This window comes from Colius striatus, chromosome 3 (assembly GCF_028858725.1).
Source record: "Colius striatus isolate bColStr4 chromosome 3, bColStr4.1.hap1, whole genome shotgun sequence".
NCBI classification, from domain to species: Eukaryota; Metazoa; Chordata; class Aves; order Coliiformes; family Coliidae; genus Colius; species Colius striatus.
This window is the reverse complement of record NC_084761.1, coordinates 45,999,507-46,021,535: the sequence shown is the minus strand read 5'-3', so window position 1 is coordinate 46,021,535 and position 22,029 is coordinate 45,999,507. Positions and strand designations below refer to the sequence as shown.

The 22,029-nt window shown below is 41.2% G+C and overlaps 1 protein-coding gene across 7 annotated transcripts in view; it reads right to left on the bottom strand.

The window, feature by feature from the left end:
* Positions 1-22,029, bottom strand: part of EMCN (endomucin) — a 58,501-nt gene that overhangs the window by 14,174 nt on the left and 22,298 nt on the right. For all 7 annotated transcript variants that reach the window (XR_009818410.1, XR_009818409.1, XM_061992222.1 and 4 more), the window contains exons 5-10: positions 15,270-15,392; positions 8,894-8,926; positions 4,913-4,978; positions 3,255-3,350; positions 1,522-1,546; positions 492-553 (exon numbers count right to left, since the gene is read on the bottom strand). Coding sequence is in view for 5 of the 7 variants with exons in the window: in XM_061992222.1 (XP_061848206.1) it covers positions 492-553; positions 1,522-1,546; positions 3,255-3,350; positions 4,913-4,978; positions 8,894-8,926; positions 15,270-15,392 (405 nt within the window). In the remaining 2 variants the exon portion in view is untranslated. The remainder of the gene's footprint in view (positions 1-491; positions 554-1,521; positions 1,547-3,254; positions 3,351-4,912; positions 4,979-8,893; positions 8,927-15,269; positions 15,393-22,029) is intronic.

The following is a 22,029-nucleotide window of genomic DNA, read 5'->3' as shown; positions in this document are numbered from 1 at the left end:
GTGAAACACAGGACAGAGGAATTTGCAGTCAGATTTTGAATGCAAAGGGTGTCTGAGTACAGGACTAACTGAGCACTGCTGACACAGTAGAGCCCTGTTTACATACAGCACTGATTCCCAAACATTTGGCCACTGGAATATTACCAGTCCTCAAATTTCCTTGTATAGCTAGATCTAGCTGATAAACATCATGATCACAGTTACTCCTGACCATGCCTGGCTGTAGGTCACTTACCATCAATGCTTTTAAAAAATTACTTTCTCTAAACCAGTAGTACTTCTCACTTCCAAATACCAATATTACACACAGTACAGCTGCACTGCAGTTCTACAGGTTCTCATTCTGGGAATTTGCACTGTAAAAGAACTGTTTGAAGTGACTTTAACCTGACAGGAATTTAAGATGGTTTCCTATTTGAAATGACATCCCAAAACTGTTCTTCTCTGAACTCAGAGAGGGAGACAGACATACACAGAGAAGAAACACGCACCAGTCTCAGGAGAAGTTGTCTTCACAGAAAGAAGTTTAACTCCTTCTTTATCTGACTGGGCCCTGTTGAAATTAGAAAACATTTAAGCAGACAGTCAACATGCATGTTGGTCATCCAAACAAAACTCTAAGATCATAATCCAAAGGAGGCAGCTATGATAGTCCACACTGGCAGACTTGAGATGGGCTTTGCATGAGATCAAGGGTGAGTCTTGGTGGTGGAAAACACTGTGTATCAGTATATCTGAAAATACTTTTCTTATAAAATATTTTACTAAATCAAGTTGCATGACTCCAAGTTCAATCTAGTGCTCCACAGCAGAGGTACACCTAACAGAAAAGAGGGAGTAGTCTTTTCTTCTGTTAATACAACATGTTGAGTTGCAAGATGGACCACTTTAGATGTCCAGGGAGTCAAGGCTAACAAGTAAATCAATGTTTGTTTTGGTTATACAAATCATAGAGGGCACAGACAGACTCAATGGCCTCTCGTATATATTTTCTAATCAATCTTTCCCCATTTCACTCTCCTTAAACTCCTTATGCCAATATGATTATAACTGAGCCTCTGTAAATAGACTAAAGAAGAGGAGACAGAAAAACATGAAATAATTTGGGGTAGGATAAAAAGAATAATTTTAAAAGAGAGGAAACCTGAATAGAAGAAGGGAGATGGGAAAGGATAGGTAAGAAAAAAAAGATCATGGGTCAAAAATTGAAAATAAGATAAAGAGACTGGGACAATGGGCCCTGTGGCACAGCACAAGCTGTTTATCCATTTTAAAATTATTCTCTGCAAAACAAATGAGAGCCATCACATTTCTAATCATGCTGGAAGAGCTGCTTATCATGCATACAGGTGTACAATAACTGCAAGTGCATCACTTTCAAGAGGATATTTCTCTTTGGGGCAGCAACCATTTAGTTTGTTTAAACTGAGAAAGAGCAAAGAAATTCTTATGCAGAATCTGCTGCTTCACAAGTGCTCCATGATAGATCTCAAAGCAATGAAAAGACAAGATTAAACCTACTGTTCAGTGCCATTCTCCTGTCTCTCTGGAAGAAGAAAAAAAGTTATTATCATTTTGACTGCTGAAACACACTTAAGTAAACATTTAGACATAGCTATTGCAGTTGCTAGCAGAAGGCTTAGTTGTGATTTTACAGAACTGCAGTAAGTACATTAACACAATCAACCAGTTTGAATGGTAATTGTTACCTTACTATTTTGTCTTCCCAAACGATAACCATGTCATCTATGAAAGTGGGCTGATGTTGCTTGAATTGATACTTTGCAAACTAGGAAGAATGATGTGACTTGCACAACAGCCTAACAGAAGCACTTTTTTTCCCTGCAGCTCCCAAATCCTTGGGTAGCTGGCACAGAGGAGGTGAGCATGCAATGGTTCTTGTTTGTACATAACAGACAAGCTAAAACATATAGGGTAACAGGCATGAGGGAATAAGCTGCCAGGATGTACGCTCTGGGGAGTTTAACCTGGCATGACATCTGAGAACAGAACCTGTCATCCCCATTGATGAGGAACAGGTTTCTCCCCAAAATGACTGTGAGTTTTATTCTTATGTGCAAGTGTGGGCAGATGGATGGGGCTGAAGGGTTACAATGGAGTCATGGAGCCAGTTCTAACCCCATGGCACTGGGCACAGTGCTCTCCATCCATGGGGGATCCACACTGTACACTCTTGGGCAAATCCTACAGGAAGCACCACAGATATTTACCTATTCTAGCTTCCAAGTGAATTGCTAGTATCATGCCTGCTGACATTTGTTCATGGGGGGAGGCTGGCAAGGAAATGTTCTTCACCTCAGATCTTTATCTCTTGACTTCAAATATTCAGTAATTTCCTAAGTAAGGATCACACCTTCCTCTGTTTATCTGGGTCTGGTTTTCCCTGTCATTGGCTAAATTGGTTGTGACACACTGTTTGCCTTGGTCTACAGCTTGAACACCCTGTTGTGATTTTGTATTTCCAAGGCCTGGTGATTTCACAGTTGAAGCTCTGTACAGGTCTCCTAACTCATGCCAGCTCATAGGGAGAGAAAAAACACAGCTTGGAATCAGATCTGAGTTTTTACTTAATGGAGAATTACACTTGTCTGTGGCTTACTCAGGAAACTCTTTGAAACATTTGACAAATGAAATTTTATAGAATTATACCCTGTTAAGTATTTCATGGAGAGCAATGAAATAGATACTGGCTTTAGCTTCTTTGTTAAAATGACATTTTCTGAAAATGCTATTTGCTCTTGGATTTTGTTTCCATGTGCATCACACTGTAACAGAAAAACTTTACTTATATATAATGTGTGTGTGTGTATTTATGTATGTATCAGGTATTTCCTAAAGGAAAACATTGATATTTTGTTGCCTGTATCTAGAAAAGAGATAAAATAAACATAGTGATTTTGTTAAACAGTATCTCCAAACTTAGGTTTCAATGTCTTTTTCTACCTGATGAATCAATTGTGTTAGCCCAGCTGTTTGTTAGCTCTTTGTAGCTGCAAAAGCATGAACAAAAAGCTTTATGGCATTATATATTCTCCAAAAATCAGAGATGTTTTTGCTCCCTCTGTTCTTCCTACTGATTTTGAAAAGGAAGTATAGCTTTCCTACTTTCGGCAAAACACTTCGAAACACAGAAACTGCTGCAACATCTATGGTTAAGGTCATCTAAAATTTAATTTAATAATAAAAAGTACACTGATCTTTCCCCTACTCCTCAGAGAAAACAAACCAAATACCTGGAGTTTTCTTCTGGCACATTCTGTACAAAGCCACTAGCGAGAAGACAGAGAGGGTAATGACTATCAAGGTGATGACAATTGGCAAGATAACGCCTGCAAAAGACAGAGAACATAATTTTGCCTGCTGCCTCTGGCTTGCATTGCCTCTGTGTACAGGCACTCACATGCTCCAGCTCCACTTCACCAAATATTACAGATTTCTCTGGAATGGGGTAACCTGCTGCTGTTGTTATTCCTTCCACAGCCACTGAGCCTCAGGCTTGCAACATTTCTGGAGGAAAGATCTAAGCACTTCCCTTCCCTCATCCTTCATCCTTCCCTGACACTTGTGCTGCCCTGTGGAGCTGGTCTCACTCATTTTTGTTCTGTGGGAGAGGGAGGTTTTAGCACCTGCCCCACTGGGACCACCATAATCTCAATCAAAATATTAATGATTCACTCCCAGTGTTAATGGCTCCCAAAGATTTTGAGAAACAGTCACATTTCAGGAATAAATTTTTGATACATGCTATTTCTTTTTCCCCTTTTTGCAAACAAGACTCATGAAATTCAGCAACTGAAGTGATTATTTCTCTTTTAATGTTGCACACCAGAAAGACATCAAGGAGTTACATAATTCAGTAAGATTCCCCACAGCACTTACAACCAGGGATAGAAAACGCAAGATCTCCTTTTTAAATGAGGATATTTCTTTCTTTTTATTATTTCCCACCATCTGCCATTTCCTGACAGGTGTTTCCCAGCCAAGAAGCAAAATGGAAAGAATTATGTAATGAAGAGAAGCTTTCCCAGGGAAATATATGTCCAACTTCTCCCTATTTATCTTTTTTTTTTTTTTTTTTTCCCTGGCAGCCATCAGACACAGTCAAATTTAGCAGGCATTCTCTCACCTGCTGGCCTAAGCCTTGTGTCGGGGGAGGCTGCGACTGCATCCTTCCTCAGCATCAGCCATCACGCTCATCTGATATTTAGAAACAGAATCCTTGATGGCTCTTGATGCAATTAATGTTTAATAGTCATATAAATGTGTCTATGCATCTATGGAATGAGAGGGAAAACCTGGAGACAAGTTTACAGTGGGAAAACATAAAAAAATCTTTTGCTAAGCCAGTATTTTGGGTAGGAAATAGCAAACCTGCAACAACAGTATTGCCCTAGAGGTGCATAACATTAAAATAAAAGATTAAGTAAAATGTATCATGCAAATATCAAGTGTTTAAAGAGTCTGCAAAAGACTCCATCCTAGTCCTTCTCCCCCATGACAATAGGAACAGTATATTAATATAATACACTCATAACCATATATTCCTATAATATGTACTGATAATGGTACATGAACAACCATATGTTTCCTTATGTCTTCTCTCACAGAGGATGACTGTTCGCCTTTTTTCACTCATTTTATCACTTTGAAACAGTCCTTTGGTATAATTGTGGCACTCTTCAATGACTGTGGTTTCAATTTGTTAGGTTCTGTTTCTCTTTGAGAGGACTTTTATAACAAGCAGTAAAATTGGGTTTGTGATAGGGTCTATGCCTGGTAAGACTAGAAGTAAAACTGCCAGTCTCATTTCTCTGCTACTCTAGTCACTCATGGAAAACCAAACTGATCAACTGAAAATTCAAAAGCTGCACAATGAAGTAAGAACACTCACTAGAATAGTGAATATCACTCCCTGGTGCTTTTTTGCTTCCAGAAGTGCTTCCAGGACTGCCAAAAGCTAGATTTGCAAAAGAAATATTGCCGTTCAGGTTAACATGTAATTGCCATAATTCCCCAAACAATTCCCCTTGAAAAATTACCCTCCCAAACCAACTTTTATGTCCCTAGTTCTGGAGCCATTTAGTCCTCCACAGCTATAGGTCTTCTCAACATTATCTGGATAACTTGACAAGAAAAGTTCATGCCTAGAAGAAACAGGCACTTTGCATGGGTGCTGTCTTCCCTGGAATCATCTGTTTTTCTGCTTACAGTTTACAAGCTACAAAATTCACTTTTAGGAGGTTAAGGTACCATTCAACATTAGATAAGAACCCTTGACAAGGAATTGAACAAGCAGAAGAGTGAAAATTGGACCTGCCTCCAAAAGAAGGAGGACCAAAATATTTCACTGCAAGTTAAAAAAAAAAAAGCTAAATGTAAGATGAAGAAGTCATCAAGGTGCAATATTAGTGCTAATGGGTTTTTGAAGAGTTGAATGCTATAAGGGGACATACTTACTCTCTCTGACAAATTTGGGGACAGCAATGACTTTTGGGAGCCTCTGGGGCATTTTTTAGGGCAATGTTTAAAGAAATGTATTTCTATCTTCAGGTGCTAATCTGAATTTGAGTCAGGTATCAACAATCCAAAAAATTTATTACCTTGTCGCCTACAGTCTATGGAAAAACAGCGACTAAACTTCCAGAGAGAAAAAAGAAAAAGCAAATATTGATGCCTCCCCAGTTATATTATACAGCACGTGGGATTGTATTCCATACTGGGTGGAAGCTTGAGTAGACATGTGCTTACTGTGATTGAAGAAGCCTACCGGCTGGACAAATGTAATGTGAGTCTAAGAATTTCCATTGTCTGTTCAAATATCAGAAATGGCTCTCAAAGGTAACTAGGGAAGGTGATCTCTTAAGCAGGAGTCCCAGTAGAAGGCATAATTCCTTATATAAGTATATATGAGAATGTGGTAGCAGCCATTGATGTTTTGTTGCAGGCTCTAATCCATTACTCAACTCCATAGAGAAGGACCTAGGGGTTCCGGGGTACAACAAATTAAACATGAATCAGCAATGTGTCCAAGCCAAAAAAGCTTGGGGTGCATCAAGGAGGGTGTGGCCAGCAGAAAGTTGAGGGAGGTTCTTCTCCCTCTGTACTCTGCCCTGGTGAGGCCTCATCTGGAGTCCTGTATCCAGTTCTGGGCTCCTCAGCTCAAGAGGGACAGGGAACTGCTGGAGAGAGGCCAGTGCAGGGCCACCAAGATGATCAGGGGACTGGAACATCCTTCTTATGAGGAAAGGCAGTGGGAACTGGGGCTGTTTAGCCTGGAGAAGACTGAGGGGGACTCTTACCAATGCTTATAAATACCTAAAGGGTGGGTGTTGAGAGGACAGAGCCTGTCTTTTTTCTGTAGCACCCAGTGTCAGGACAAGTGGCAATGTGCACAAGCTGGAACACAGGAAGTTCCATTTGAACATGAGGAGAAACTTCTTTTCTGTGAGGGTGAGGGAGCCCTGATACAGGCTGCCCAAGGAGGTTGTGGAGTCTCCTTCTCTGGAGGTTTCAAAACCCAACTGGATGTGCTGCTGTGTGACCTGATCTAGGTGGTCCTGCTTTAGCAGGTGATTTGGACTAGATGACCTCTAGAGATCTCTTCCAAGCCTTAAGATTTTATTTCGCCCATGTATACCTGACATCTGCGGGGACATACAGTTCTTCTCCCAAAGAACACAACAAATTGATGGGTGGAAGCTATGAAATTAACTGAATCATAAAAACCATTTTCCCAGGACCATTTGGAGTGCTCAAATACAATTTTGTTCTGCTAAGTTTTTGAATGACATGTCAATATTTTTACATAAGCTTTTATAGAGGCAGTACTTGTAATTCTACTGTGCTGAATTAAGGTAACAGACAAAGTTTGTTTGTCCCAACCACATAGGACTTCCTCTTCATTGCTGCACTGATTTTAAACTCGGGCCCACTACTGAGAAATGTTTTGGTGATTGTTTTTCTTGATTTGCCCATATTCCCATTCTCACAACATACTAATCTGTTCAGATATGTGAGAGTACATTGTCTCCTTATGCAAGACAAGCAAAGCAGAAAAAAGCCAGGGACTAGTTTCTTCCAGGGACAAGTTTGCTGGATATATCCGCATACCGGATTTTCATGTAACTAGCATCCACATGGTCCTACTTAAAGATTTATGTGGGTTGACTGGTAGTGCAAATGTAAAGATCTGAGAGTACTATGTTTTCATTTTTGTTCTGCTTTTGTGTGGCTGTGTGAATTTTGGACAAGTTGTTTAGCATCTCTGTTTCCTGTCTTTTTTCTTTCCCCCTTGCCCCCTTCATTTGTCTGGCCAGAGACTGAAACCTCCTATGGAAAAATGATCACTTACTATGTACTAGTGTGGTGCCTAAACAATACAGCTGCTGCTGAGACATTCTGATACTATAGGCGACCACGCAGACCCCACAGTCAGAGAAGGAGAAAGGAAGGAAGAGCACTAGATCAGAGACCCCTCTGCAAGCCTTGGTGAGAATGCAAGCTGTGCCCCTGCAACCTATGGAGGGCAATGACAGGACTGAGAGCCACCAGCAGCTCCGTGTGAGTGCACCCAGATGGGCAAAGGATGGTGTGGGGAGGTGGCCATGTCAAAGGCCGCTCTGGAGAGCCTGTGTGCTGCAGAGCAGACCCACACAAGAGGCAGAAAGAGGCTGCAGCCTTTGGAATAAATACATGTCAGAGCAGCCTGTGCAGGGCTGCCGTGTGTGTGAGTTACCCCACAGACTTGCAGGGAGGATTGGTATGGAGCTCACCTGCCCTGAGGAGAGACAAATGGCAGAAGCTATAGGGAATAGACTGACTGAAACCCCCACTCCCTGCCCCCCTGGGGGAGGGAGGAGGTAAAACACCTCCTGTTCTGGGGAGGAGGAGGTAAAAACACCAGGATCGGGGCTCTGAGCCCAGGAAGAGGGGAGGAGTGGGGAGAAGGTGGTCTTAAAGGCTGGTCGGACTCTTCATTGTTGCACCACTCTATGTTCAGTTTGTTATGTTTTGGGGTTTTATGGTTATATTTTAGTTGATGTTGCATTAAATTATTTTCTGTTTTCCCCAAGCCGAGTAGCATGGTCTGTTTCGTCCTGAACCTTAAGTGGCAATTAAGCTCTTCCTGTTCTTTGGCAATCCTCAGGTCCTTGGTACTTGAGGCTAATCGTGGTCTTTGCCTAAACCATGACAGGAATTAAAATTTTCAACCCAGTTACCCATTTCATTCATTAAAATTTCTGACAAGCCAGCCCATCCTGTCTATTTTCTTTGGATCTGGAAAGTGATTCTGGAAGATATTTTCCAGCAATTAAATGAACTGGTATCAGAATAATGATTAATTGGAGTAATAAATCCATCATAGTAAAGTGAGGGATAAGCTTTTGCTGGCAGCAGCAGCAAGAACTGCAAGGAACAGTAGAGAAGAGACTGTTTCCTGACAAGGCCAGAGAAAGGAAAAATGACACAATCCAGCTTCACTATCACAGGAAACCTGCTTTACTCTGAGACCTTCTGCTTCTAAACCACAGGACAAGGAATGAGAGCCACTGGCAAAAACAAGTAAACACTCTATTTATATCAGTTTCCCGTTGCATCATGCAATACACCAGGTCTGATTTTTTTATGCTCCCACCCGGTTTTCTTTTCAGTATCTGCTAGCCCAACATGGCATTCAACTGAAATCACAGTAAAGTTACTCATTGCTACAAGTTGAGCATCACTCCTCTTCTTCTCTGTACTATGCTTCAGGTTCATTCTTCTGCCAGAAGAATGTTCCCTGAATATTTTGTTTCCTCAGGCTGCTCCCCTCCCACCCCATACCATCTCTTTTTGTCAGCATGCACAGAGCAAACTCTTCTATCATCCTTACTTTTCAATTCTGCTGGGGATGTCATGTGAAGGTCTGCAACAAAACAGAAGGAATGGGTTTGTTAGTATCTATTTTAGATGTCCAGAGTCCTCACATCACACAAATTGTCAGACTCTAACAATGTGCTCAGCAACCACACAAGAAACGTTGCCCCAGAACTGAGACACTGACACTGTACTGAAGCCCAGAAAGTTTCAGCTGTGAAAGTCTGAAGACAATCCTTATACATGGGAGCAGAATACAAAGCTCAGCCTATGCTAGGTTGTTCTGCTCAAGAGAAGAAAATCCTGAATTAATTGATAAATTCCTAAAAAAAGCCTCCTGCCAAAACTGTGTGCCTGGGAGTGAATAGCTGGCATTTAACTGACACGTAAGTGTTTTCATAAAAGAAACTCTAACGCCTAATTGAAACGTGTCTTCGGGTGTCACAAAACCCTTTAAAAATTATGTTGGTGCTTTTGGGTAGCAGACTGCCAAGCCACAGGAATAAGAGTCAGTGGTAAAGAGGAAGAAATGGACCTTGCAGGGTGCTGTGCACAATGCTTACCGGCCCACTACTGTCAACTCCCCTTGGCCACTTCACAAGTTTTTGGTGTAGAACACTAATTTTTTGTTGGCTTTTTGTTAGTATGCTGCTGCTTTTGTGTATCTAGACTGTAGCAGACTTGGAAATTAAGGTGGCTGTGAATTCTTCACATTTGGAAGCTGACCACAGTCAACCATCACTTCCACAGTTGTTTTTATTATGTTGTGTTAAATCTCTTCTGTGATCACTCAAAAGTCAAAGGGAGCCAGGCACTGTGTCTTTGCGTATATCCACTTGCGTGAACTGGCAATAAAACATTTATCTGTTGTACAAGATAGACTGTCTCTTGCCAGGGGCAAGTGACCGGCACTCTGCCTGCCTGGTGAGGTCTCTCACTCCTGGATTACTGGAGCTACCATCAAGAAAAAAAGTCCCTCTGACACTATATCCTCAGGAACCACTCATTATTTTAAGGTATAAATGACAGAGCTTGGACATCTTCCTCTAGGCTGGAGGGCACCATAAAAGCCCCCTTGTTAGGTCTCTTCAGGGTTCACTGCTGCCACAGCATCTGTAGAGAGCATGGTGCATCTGACCCTGTCCCAAGAGCTCTCTGGGAAGACGTGACCCACCAGCACATCCTCACTGTCTTAGCTTTGCCAGGCTATGCCGCCACGGAGGAAGCATGTGTGAAGGCAGCTGTAACGCTGGGCAAGTGTCGAGCCTCTTCCCTGAGTGCTGGGGCTTGCAGCGCTCCTCATCCAAATAGGATCCCCAGGGAGAACAAATTCACTCTTATGCCTTCACAGTAGTTTCTATACTGTGGACTGATGCTTTGCACAAAGGCAGTTCCTACCACTGGAGCTGGAACAGGAATGAAGCACATTATTCTACTATGAATGTACCTTTTGCAAACCAGAATGGATGCTCTGGGTTTTCTTCCTCTCTGCACTCATTTAAAAACATGGATCACTTGAGCCACTGGGGTGCAAATAACCACTTTTGCTAATGACAAATGTGACAGAGCTTTGACTGCATTTTAATCACAAACATGCAGGAAAACACAATCAGGTTGAAAAGCCAAGTACTTAAAAGTCAGAAGTAAGAGCTCTTGTTGAACATGCTAAATATTAGTAATGCTAAGTACTCTGAAAGTATACAGTTATCTTTCCCTGGCTTCCTAGGCTTTTTATCATCTCATCAATTCATCTGCAAAAAGCAATGTCACCTTGTTCAGATGGGATCTCTGTGATGATTCATTAGGCAATGTTTATAGGTTGTTTGGGCTACATTAACAACAAGAGCTAAGTCAAAGCTTTCAGGAAGTTCATAACTTGCCTGTCAAAGGAGGTTTGGAATGACACACAGTATAGAATGCAGCAGGACAATATCTGGCATTAAGGGGAGATACAAATATGATATAACCTGTTGTTATCTGAATACTGCTTTTTCTTCAGTCTATAAGGAGTGGGATCCCATGGGAAAAATACCATGTGATCACACAGCAATGGTTGAACAAGCAAATTGTAAAGCCCCGTGTGTGCATATTCTCAGACAAAGGCAGAAGACCTTGTTAAATCTTACAAATAGGTCACTTTTCTATGAGACTTCAAACCTTGTCCCCCCAGTCTGAGGAGAGTTGAGCTTTTCTAAGAACCCCTCCAAAGATATAATTATCCATTTTCCCTTAACTTCACTCTTGCAAACAAAGTGAAACATCTTGGCTCAAATTAAAGCAAATATATAAATAGAAAAAGCATGTCAGGCCTGAGATTGGTATCCAAGTTCACCTCAAAGACTTAAGGGTTGTCAAAGCTGTATGCAGATGACATTAGGCTCTGCAAACAGGAAGGGCCAGATGACCTGTAGTTCATTAGCTGCAGGCACAACCAAAACCCACGCTGCTGTCCTGGCCAGGCCTCATTGCTACAATAAACACAGACAACAGAAAGGATCCCAGATAGGAAACAAGACAGCAGGTCTCTGATCTTCCTTCAAAGGCTTCAGGAGCCTCCCGAGCTTCTGTAATTGTTTAAAAACTGTACATATCTACACATAATAAAACTTCAAGCATTTTTCCCAAAGATATCTCACCCAGATTCTGACAGAGTATAAAAATATAGGAAAAATCTCAATGCCCTTCTCTCTCTTCCGTCTCAAGCAGAGTGCCAGCTCACCCTCTGTTCAGAGATTGCTCAGCCCTGCCACACAAACAAAGCTGTGCTTATCAAAGTAGTTCAGCAGGCGCTTTCAGTTTGCATTTTCTAAATAACCATCCAGTGCCCTTTTTGGTGGTGGGGTCACATGCTGCTGTTCTGCAGAAAGAGGACAGAAGGAAAGGCAACATTTCACTTCCTATCATAGTTATTGTAGTTGTTCTAGCTGCCTGTTCAGAGCTTACCATGTCTTTTGCGGCTGAGAGTTAGGGGGCAGATGCTCTGTATAAACAATCTGGGAAGATTTCCATATTCATCATGAAATGTGAGGTGTGCAACACTGGCTGTGCTGAGTCCTTGTCGTGCAGTAAAGAAGACAAGGATAACAAATTTGGCACTTGACAGTGGTTTGGTTTGAAAATACCTGCCTGAGTCAGTCCAGCACTGGTTAGAAGCCTGACAGATGGAAAAAGAGACTGATAAGTAACCTCTGCCCACTCTGTTCTCCAACAACTGCTATCAAAGCTGCCTGCAGATCATGCAGTTTGCTGCTTCTGTTTTTGGAAGACTGCCACATGAACCTGTGTTCACTGGCAAATCAAATGAATGGATTTGTCCAATTACTTAGAGGAGGTACCACAATATAAATCAAAGCAAAACTAAGAACTTTTAAAAATCTTCCTTGTTCTGACTATGCTATACATCTGTAATTGAATTAACTGAGGCTTTTGTAACATTTTGCATCTCCCAGGTACTTCGATTTTTCTGTCTCTGGCTTTGTGAAGAAGATACAGTGGGTAATTTTTACCTAATGTCACTATTCAGAGTTCCTACACAGTTTGTGTACAGAAACAGTCAAACCCTCCTTGCCTTACTCATAAGAATTTTTCTTAGGGAATTGCCTTCTGTGAATCAAGTGAGTAGCATTTATAATTGGATGAGTGCAATAAAGATATCAATAGATGCAGCAGGTTGATTCATCTGACAGTTTATTATAATAGCTCATCTGATCTTACCATGCTGCAGGGTGATCTTAAGCTCATATGGCTTTATGGATTTTTTGTTGTTTAGGTCACAGAGTAAAAAGCTCTGATTCTTTCATTTTTGCAGATGGTAGATCAGTCAGAACCTAAATACAAGTCTCCGATTTTTTGTTAATTAAACTAAAGGAGAAAATCCAGTATTAACAAGCAGTCCTTCGTGGAAGAGAAGAATGAGTAGGAGGTATGTTATACATGACAGCCAAAGTTAAAGAAGTCTGTGTGTCAATGGCATGCATGCAGGCTGCTCTCTTTGCTAAAGACAATCTCTATTGCCCTCTTTAGCCTGGGTGAGCACTATGCAACCCCTCCTCCATGGCTGCTGCTTTCTGTCTTTTTTAATACAGCAACACTTTGATATTTCTCGAAGTTCTTTCCTAGGCTCCCCCACTCACTTCAGTTGTTCTCCAGCTCTCTGTGGCACTCCTCCCACACCTTGATCTTTTGATATGACTGACTGGAAATTTCTCTTCAAAATGTGCTTTCTTCTTTTTCTCCAGCAAGAAAGGAAATTTTAACCAAAATGGCATTTTTTAAAAATGGAAAATGGCCTCAAAAAGAAATATATTCTTTTGCATTGAGGCTAGCCAGCACATCAATTGGGAACGTATTTTGGATCAATTTCATATTAATTTTCCTTCCACTGAACTCCCACGCAGAAACTGTAGCTCTGGTGCCTTTGGCTTCCAAGCTCTTCTATCCTCTATGGGCTGCAATGCCAGCCTCATAGCACCTAACATCCTTTACTCTGGTGAGCAGAAGGTATCCAGCCTCTACAGAAGACTCTGACCATGACATTTCAAAGAGCTGGGAGGAAATAATCTAATGGCTGTGAGAGAATCAACATTTCTTCCAGTCTCAGCACAGAATAAAACAACTGGCTACACACTAGAATTTCTTTAGAAGTTATTAGGGTGCAGCACATGGCTTCCCTTGGCCTGGATAGATTGCATATAGGAGAAAAAAAATGTTTAGAGGAAACCAAAACAAGTTTTCTTAAAGTCTTTAATGTGTACATTGAGTAAAAGAGCAATGGTGGTCTGAAGGTTCATCCATTTGGGATAAGCTTCCTAACTCATCAGGGTGAATAATGGTCTTTCTTGCATATTTAAGCTGCAAGAAAGAAGCAAGGAAAGTGGAAATCGTGGTATGTGAAGAAGTGGTTTTGCAATGGCAGTTTTATGGGAACTCAGAGTACTGGTTATGCCAAGCATCTAGCTTGACTCACCCCTGGATAGCTGGGCCATTTCTTTTCTCAGACAGGCAATTAATAGTCCTGGCACCTTGGGTAGTCCTCAAGCTTAAGATTTATTGGTTTTACAGCAAAGTGAGCTGACTAAGAGGATGACTTTTGCAAACAGTCCCAAGGGAGGTTGCAAAAATTTCTGGGCAAATTTTAAATGTAAAACATAATTGTACAAACGATGAAGTAGGTAATTCAATAGATAGAATCCATAGCCAGATAGTATTACAATTTCATTTTAACCTGGAGAATTTTAACCTGTGTGAAAGAACCTTTAACTAAAAACATTGTAATTTACAGCTTTATTGCAGTGTACCAGTGGTAAAGTTTCCATACCTTGCACATGTCTGACAAAAGACACAAAGTAATTCAGCTCACAATATATACGTCATGGGACATAGGCTTATTGAAACAGTCACAAAGAATCCTCTCTAAATCGATGACCTTGGATTAAAAATAAAAAAAAATCCCAAGTTCCTTAAAATGCTTATTATTGGAATATCTTTTTGCATGCTTCTCTGCATTTCAATAATTCTGAGTGTATGATACTGTTCTGTTTTTATATCCCATCCTATCCCCTATGAGGAAAAATCACAGGACATGCGCATGGTTATCTCCCACAAACACCATCCAAAGGTTGTAAAAAGTCTTATATCCCCTGGGGACATTAAACATTAATAATAACTGGGATGCACAATTAAAGTCAGTGTCCTTCTTGGATTTACCCACATGTAGCTGAAAGTAAGTATTAAGTGAAGGCTCAAGAGATCTTAAGAAAACCTGAATATGTGGTTCTTCATAATCTAAGAAAGCTAAGCCAGCTAGAAGCATAATAAACAATCATTCATATGATCTGATATCTATGATTCAACACAGCATTGTTTAGTGGATAAATACACCAAAACACACTCAGAAAAACAACAAAACTAGGCTGGAGTTGGGAAGGATTAATATCTTTCTGACCCCGTATCTGACCATGTTGCATTTTGAACAATGTGTTTTAATTGGTAATATGCATTAACTTGCCCTGCAGATTTATTAACAACTGTAAAAACGATAGCTGTTTTCTCCTTTGGCTCCTTTGCTTTGCAGCCAAAAAAATTATCTCAATGACCTCCTCTGGCAGTCAATGCTACACAATGACCACATACAGTATATATAAAGACTGCTATTATCTTTTGTAATTTATGTCCTTCTGTAATGACATTGAGTATCCCAAGTGAATATTTTGAAGCTCACCCACCACTCATCGTAACTTCATGGCTAGATGGCGTGGACACAGCATACCCTCCTGAATAAAGAGGTGACCCTCATTCTGGGACATTGAAAAAGTGAAGAAAAGATTCAAAATTGTTTAGATCTTTTTAAGCCGTTTGTATAGGAAAATATAGTGTATGTTTTCAAGACTTACCTGAGGTTCCAGGAGCAGAAGTGGGTTTTTGTGGAGAAGTTGTAGAGGAAGAAGACCATCCCTTAGTAGATGAAGCATCTGAACTTCCATTTTGTGCCAATTGCATTCCACTTTCTTGTGTAGCTGGAAGTGAGACAGGCATTCATGTAATATATGCTTACATAAGCATTTCCTTACATCCTGAACCACTCCCTAGACAAATGTTCTCACCGTCACAGAAGAGATTTAAGGTCAGGAAGCACTACAGCTTCTGGTAACTGCTTGTCAAATGACGAACCATTCCTACAAAGTTGTTACTATTGGCATAGTTAAGGCATCTTTAAAGCACATCCTAGCATAATAAATAGCCTCATATCTCTGCCAGAAAACAGCCTAGAGCTCTGACTTGGGAGCTCAGAATAACTAGACAGTCTTGCACCAAGAGCAATATAAACAGAAGAGAGAAGCTCACTTACCATCTTCTATACGTAACCTTCATCTTAAAACAAATGAAAATAACAAGAAAATACAAACTTCATCTACAATTGTAAGATAATGTGATATGGTAAAAAGTTTTAGGAATTGTAATTAAGTGCAAAGTTAGTGATTTAATTCTGTTCTGTTCAGGCCTATGAAATGATATATCCTTGAAAATTAATGTATGGAAAATGAAAGTGTCTTTATTTCTGCTCTCACACAGTCAACAGAGGATCAAAGCCCTCTGTGTCACAAGATTTGCAGTCTAGAATGAGTCCAAGATGGTGATGCATAGCCTGTGGAACTGAAGGTCATGGAATGATGAGAAGAAGGAACTGTTCGAGCACAGCTGATGATTCCTATATCTACACTCAAACCTCAGTGTAACACCAGGCAAGACAGTGCCTACTGAATAAAACATAGAGATGTCCAAGAGTAACCTTATACTTCCTTTCTTATATAAATCAGAGATGCAACTGAGCTGCAAACTGTTTTCTGTGCCCCTTCACACGAATTTCAAACACTGGAACTCAACAGCTTTAAAACATATCTAAGTCAAACAAATGCAACATCATGCATGTGCAACATGTGAACATTGAGGAATGCTTTGTCACATGCCTTATTCAGAAACTCTAATTACCAGTTTGGTCCCCTAAAGAGCACTTTTCTCAGGAAAAATCCCCAATACCCAAAGCTGCCTAGGCTACAAACACATGGCTAGAATTTGGTCTTCCCTCTTTTGTTTATTAAGTGCAGTACACTGGAGATGCAAGCTTTGAAAATCAAATGATCTGAAGCCACTGGAGTCAGGGGATTCATACAGCTTTGGGAACTGAGAGGAGGTAAACAGCTAGGGATGGTATCTTTGAAGACTGAGGTATGGAAGAAAATTATATTGAAAATTATGCTAAACAAGCTTAAATGCCCCAAAGTTTCTCTGGGATTCTAGTGAATGAGAAGCATAACTTCACTGTCAGCTCGCTCCAGAAATCTCAGCATTGCATCCCTTCAATGTACAAACCTGATCTGCAGTAGGGATAAGTGCAAAAAGCCACTCAACGTCATTTTTGACTACAGTATAATGCAAGGATCTGAGAACTTTAACCATTCTTGCATTCTCATTATAGAATCTTTGAATGAAGCTTTAAAAGCTAACTATAGTAACAGGACAAGGGGTAATGGGATGAAGCTGGAACACAAAAAGTTACACTTTAACATAAGAAAAAACTATTTTACTGTGAGGGTGAGGGAGCAGTGGCACAGGCTGCCCAGAGGGGTTGTGGAGTCTCCTTCCTTGGAGGTCTTCAAGATCCGCCTGGACATGTTCCTATGCGACCTTATCTAGGTGATCCTGCTTCTGCAGAGGGGTTGGACTAGGTGATCTCTAAAGGTCCCTTCCAATCCCTACCATTCTATGATTCTATGCTTTTTACTGATGCTGCTTCAGACTCAAATTTTAAATGCTGAATCTTAATCTGAGATCAATTTAAAAAAAACCAAAAAAATCCCAAAGAATCTTCTTCCCTCTTTAAGATGCATGGTCTTGCAACAGTAACAACAATCATCTTGTATGTCCCTTATCCTAAGATATTAAAAGCTTGCATGGGAGAATGAAAACTTAGGTAGAAATAACAGTAAGCCTTCATGTGCAAAGAGATTCAGACACAAATACGCTTTGTGAAGACTTCAGAACAATCAGGTGTGTGGGAGAGATGAGGAGGGAGATAGTCACTTGCTTGTAACCCTGCAGAGAGCTGTTTTCCCATGAGGATCACATGTTCCAGGCATCCCCTATCAGTCCTGGCAGCAGCCCAGCCCTGGGTGCTCCTCTTGTGTTTGGGAGTTGTGAGAACAGACTGTTCTCAGGAACATGGGCTGTGCTCTGGCTATGCCTCAGCAGGGATCAGGAGGGGAGGGATGATAGTATTTCCATTTAATTTTTTTAAAAATTCAGTCTGGATGAGATTCTTCCTTAGACTCAGGTAGCACCAGGTATGACTCATGTCTTTACCTAGTGCTTGGCATTGAGCTTGTTATATGGATTTCAAAACACTGCAGAACTGGCACCCTGCTCCCAGTGTTAAAAGGGTGAAGTAGATGTGCTACGGCGTAAAAGCCAGTTTTCACTGCTTCCAAGACAAAAAACACAACCTGGTGCAGAAGCTTCCCTTAATCCTACTGTACTCTAAGATTCAATGCTAGCAACCCAATTCTCTGCTGACTTATGGTTTTGAATTGGCTTTTAGGCAGCATCCAAGCCTTACGCCTAACACACAGAATAGGCTCAACACATTTAGCAGATCGAACAGCTTCTGTGCCAAAAGCCTGTGGGTTCAGAAGCATCCATATCCAGCAACTGCTTACATATGCAATGGCAGCACTGACAGCACTGTACGTCTGCTAGAAATCTGCCTTTTTGGTAAATCCCCTAACTCATAACTATTCAAAGTTTAATTTGATCTTAACAGGAAGAGACAAGCACAAGTCCATACTGCGGTGCCCATGGTCTGCACAGGAACAGGCCGGGGACTCTTCACGGGCAGTCAGTGACTCAGTGCTGCCATCTCCACTGGCACATCGCTGCAGTAATTCATCATGCTTCGGCTCAGCTAGCTGCAGCAAAGATTTCTGCCAGCCTGGCAGGAGGAAGCCTGGGCTCACAGAAAAGCAGCACAGCACAGTACAGAAGGATAGCTGCTGCTGCTGAAAAAGCATTCACGCCATCAGTTAAAATGTTTGTTGTCAACAGCTGATTATGAATAAAAATGGTAAAGCAGTAAAGACTGTAAAATATCTGTCCGAATGGGGATAATTGCTGCAGCAGTAGAACTCCCCAATGGGTGCAGCTCTCCCTGCTGATATTTTGATAGGATAAATGACAATGTGTTAACACGTATTTGCCAAAGGGATAATCAACAACAGAAAATCTGAAGGTGCTCTGCAAAGCTGTTGTCTGAGCCTCAGATATTTCCTTACTCTTTGTGCTCTGAAAACCCTTCATTTTCTTAAACCAGCTGAAATTCAATAGTAGCCTCACTTGATCTTAGCATGATTTTCTACTTAACCTACATATAATCCACATCCCTTTTTGAATTTCCCAACAGTACTTGAAATTGTCTTTATAGCAGGCTGGTCCTTAACTATCTTTGACATCATAAGCTGCTTCAAGTAAGCAGCAAATACTCTGCGTATACTCTATGCACTGCAAAGGATATAGACATCTGTACATGTGATAAATCCTTACTTGGCCAATCAGTGAAATCAAGGAAACACCTTTACAGGGCAGAAAGAACTGCACTGAAATCATATTAAAGTGCCAGCATGAGGGCTCTGTTAGATAGAAGACTAAATCTTTTCTGTTGAGCTCATACTTTAAACATAAACATGCATACAGGCCTTGCTCTGTAATCAATAGCCTGAAAAAAATTTTCACTAACAAATGCATTAGTACTTTGAAACATTTCAGTGTACTGAAACGAGCACAACTTCATGCCCATTCAGAGGAATGGGAATTGCCTAGGGAAGTAAGCAAGTAGATCTCAGTTTTAATGTTTACATCCATAGCTGATTGCATCTGCTGTCTGCCAGATTACATTTTTCTGGTAAGCAGAAAACCCCAAGTATTTAAAAACATATGTTTTAAAACATCCCTCTACCTAACATGTCTCAGCAGCCAACTATACTCAGTGTTTACCTATACATTGCAGTGTTACCATACATGTTAACATAGCCCTTTTTTGATGGTTTTACTGAAGTAAAGCTTCCTTCTAAATTACCAGTACTTTGGAAAAAAAAGTGTCTCATCCAGTTGTTCCTTTTCTCACTTTTTAGTATTTCATTGCAGCATGATATATCATCAACCCAGAGAGTGGCATGAGATAAATCAGAAACACAACAGCCAAAACTCCACTCTTACTTGTCATTTAATACCTTGAGCACTGACCTTGCATAAGATGCTCACTCCACATCCAAGGGAGTCAAAACATAACCTTTTGTTGCATTTCATTTCATATTCTCTTTGACAAATCCAAGTGTCCCAGGATATGAAATCCTGATTGCAGATGCAACTTGCTGTAGTGTGGCACCATATAAATTCTTGTTTGAGGGCCTGGACTGCACAAGTAAGGTCACTCTGACTAGATTGGATTTATTGGATTTGACTCTTTATATTAATAAGTAAGAACATTAAGAAGACAAGTCTAATTGCTGGCTTCCAATATAATAAATGGGGCAGGAAGGTAAAGAAGGAGAGATTGTACTTATGGCCTGCAGAGGAAAAGTACTGAAGGTTAAAAAAAAAAAAAAGACAAAGTTATTTGCATGAATTCGCAGTGTATGGAGTACTGGGGGCTTTTCCTGAATCAATAATAAATGATGACAGCAGCCATAGAAATTGCAGCAGAGACAGGAAGTCCTGTCAAATCTCTGCTGTGTGAATGTGATCATTTGGTGAAGCTTTTAGCAAGGATTGAAGCAGGGAAAATGATGGCCTCCATTACAAAACAACAGAGGCGCCTGCTTTTTATTAAAGATCAGGTGTAAGAAAGGTAAATTTTGAAGTGTCGTAAAGGCACTGCCAATTTCTACCTCATCCTTACAGCCAGCCCAAAAAGGGGAAGAAATGTGTGCTACTGAAAAAGAAAAAAGAACAGACAACTTTCACCTCCTGTCCATTTTGAGAGCAGAAGTCTTGCTATGCCTGCGCTTGCCTGGGGATGCCAGCAGGGGATGGGAGGGATGCTCTGAAACCAACAGCTTCACCTTGCCATGCCAATGTATGGGGGGTGGAAACAGAGAGATGGCTGTAGTCAGCAACCAGATGGCGGTCGAGGGGTCTGTGGGCTTTCTGCAAAGGCTGGCCACACATCTGCACAGCCCATGCCATGTTGTGCGCTGTTCCACTCCTTTTACCCCATCCCACATCTTTGTACTGCAGCCAAGGCTATGCCTTCTTGAAAGGCAGCCGAGAATTTTGTCTTAAAATCACTAGAACTGGTTTTCACAGTTTTCCAAATAGAGTTGAAAGAAAATACAAGGTTTTTAAATACAGGGCAGTTCTCTGTGTTTTCTTTAATTTCCTTCTTTAATTTCATTTTTATAATCACAATTTTTCAGGGTGGGTTTTTTTGGCTTAAATGAGGAGGTTTTAAAAAAATATCAATCCAAGCAACTAAGGACTAAACTCAGCTAGTGGGAAGAGAACATATGAGGAATAGAAAGGAAGCATGTTGGTGAAAATTTCATGTCCAGGCCCACTGTAGCTCCAGCACCATTGTACCCCCAGCATCAATGTTTCAGGGCATCAGTGTAAAGCAGTGGTCAGAGCCAAGCTGCACTTGCAGTCATGCCTTTCTTTGTTAGCTTTCTTTCCTCTGCTGGGAACTCTACCCATGTCATGGTTTGACGTGAAGTTGTTTCTGGTAATGGGGAAGGGGCTGTAAAGATGGCTTCTGTAAGAAGTTACGGAGAGGACTGGAGAAGCTGAGATTTGTTTGCATTTCATTAAAGACCCTGTATCAGGGGTGGTGACTCACTTTGCTAAAGATCCCATGCCAGGGGCAGTGATTCTCTTTGGTAAGGACCCTGTACCAGGGGCAGTGACCCGTGTGAGGGACCCCATATTCACAGAAGCTGTAACTGTGGGGAAGAACCCACAACAAAGAAGTTCATTAAAATTATTTCCAGAAGAGGCCATGTCCCACAGGAGGGACCCTGTATCTGCAGAAACTGCAACTGTGGGGATGAACTCATGTCAGAGATATTCACCAAGGACTGCGTCCCATGTGAGAGAACCTTTATAGGCAGAACCTGCAGCTGCTGGGAACAACCCACACCAGAGAAGTTCATTAAGGACTGTGTCCCATGTGAGGGATCCTGTGTTGGAGCAGGGGAAGAATGCCAGAAGTCATCCTCATCTGAGAGGAAAGAAGCAGTAGAGCCCGGGAAGAAAGGAGGGATGGGGGAGGGAGATCTTAAAGTGCTGGTTGCAATTTTTTCATCATCCTACCCTCTTGTTGCTTTTGTTCTGTTTCTTGCAGGTAGTAGAATAAACTTACTTTTCCTCTCCTCTCCTCTCCTCTCCACAGGGGTGTCTGTGCTCCAGCACATCTCCTCCTCTCTTCCCTTACTGACCATAGAGTCCCCATAGTTGCTTCTCTCTCTCTTCCCACTCCTTTCACCACCACCAATCAAAAAAGAAGAAGAGATAGAAGAAGGAAGAAGCAGGAAGAACCCTCCTCTTCCAGTTTTTTCTTAAAAAGTGATCGTGGAGGCATCTAATTGGCTCAGCCCCAGCTGTGGGTCT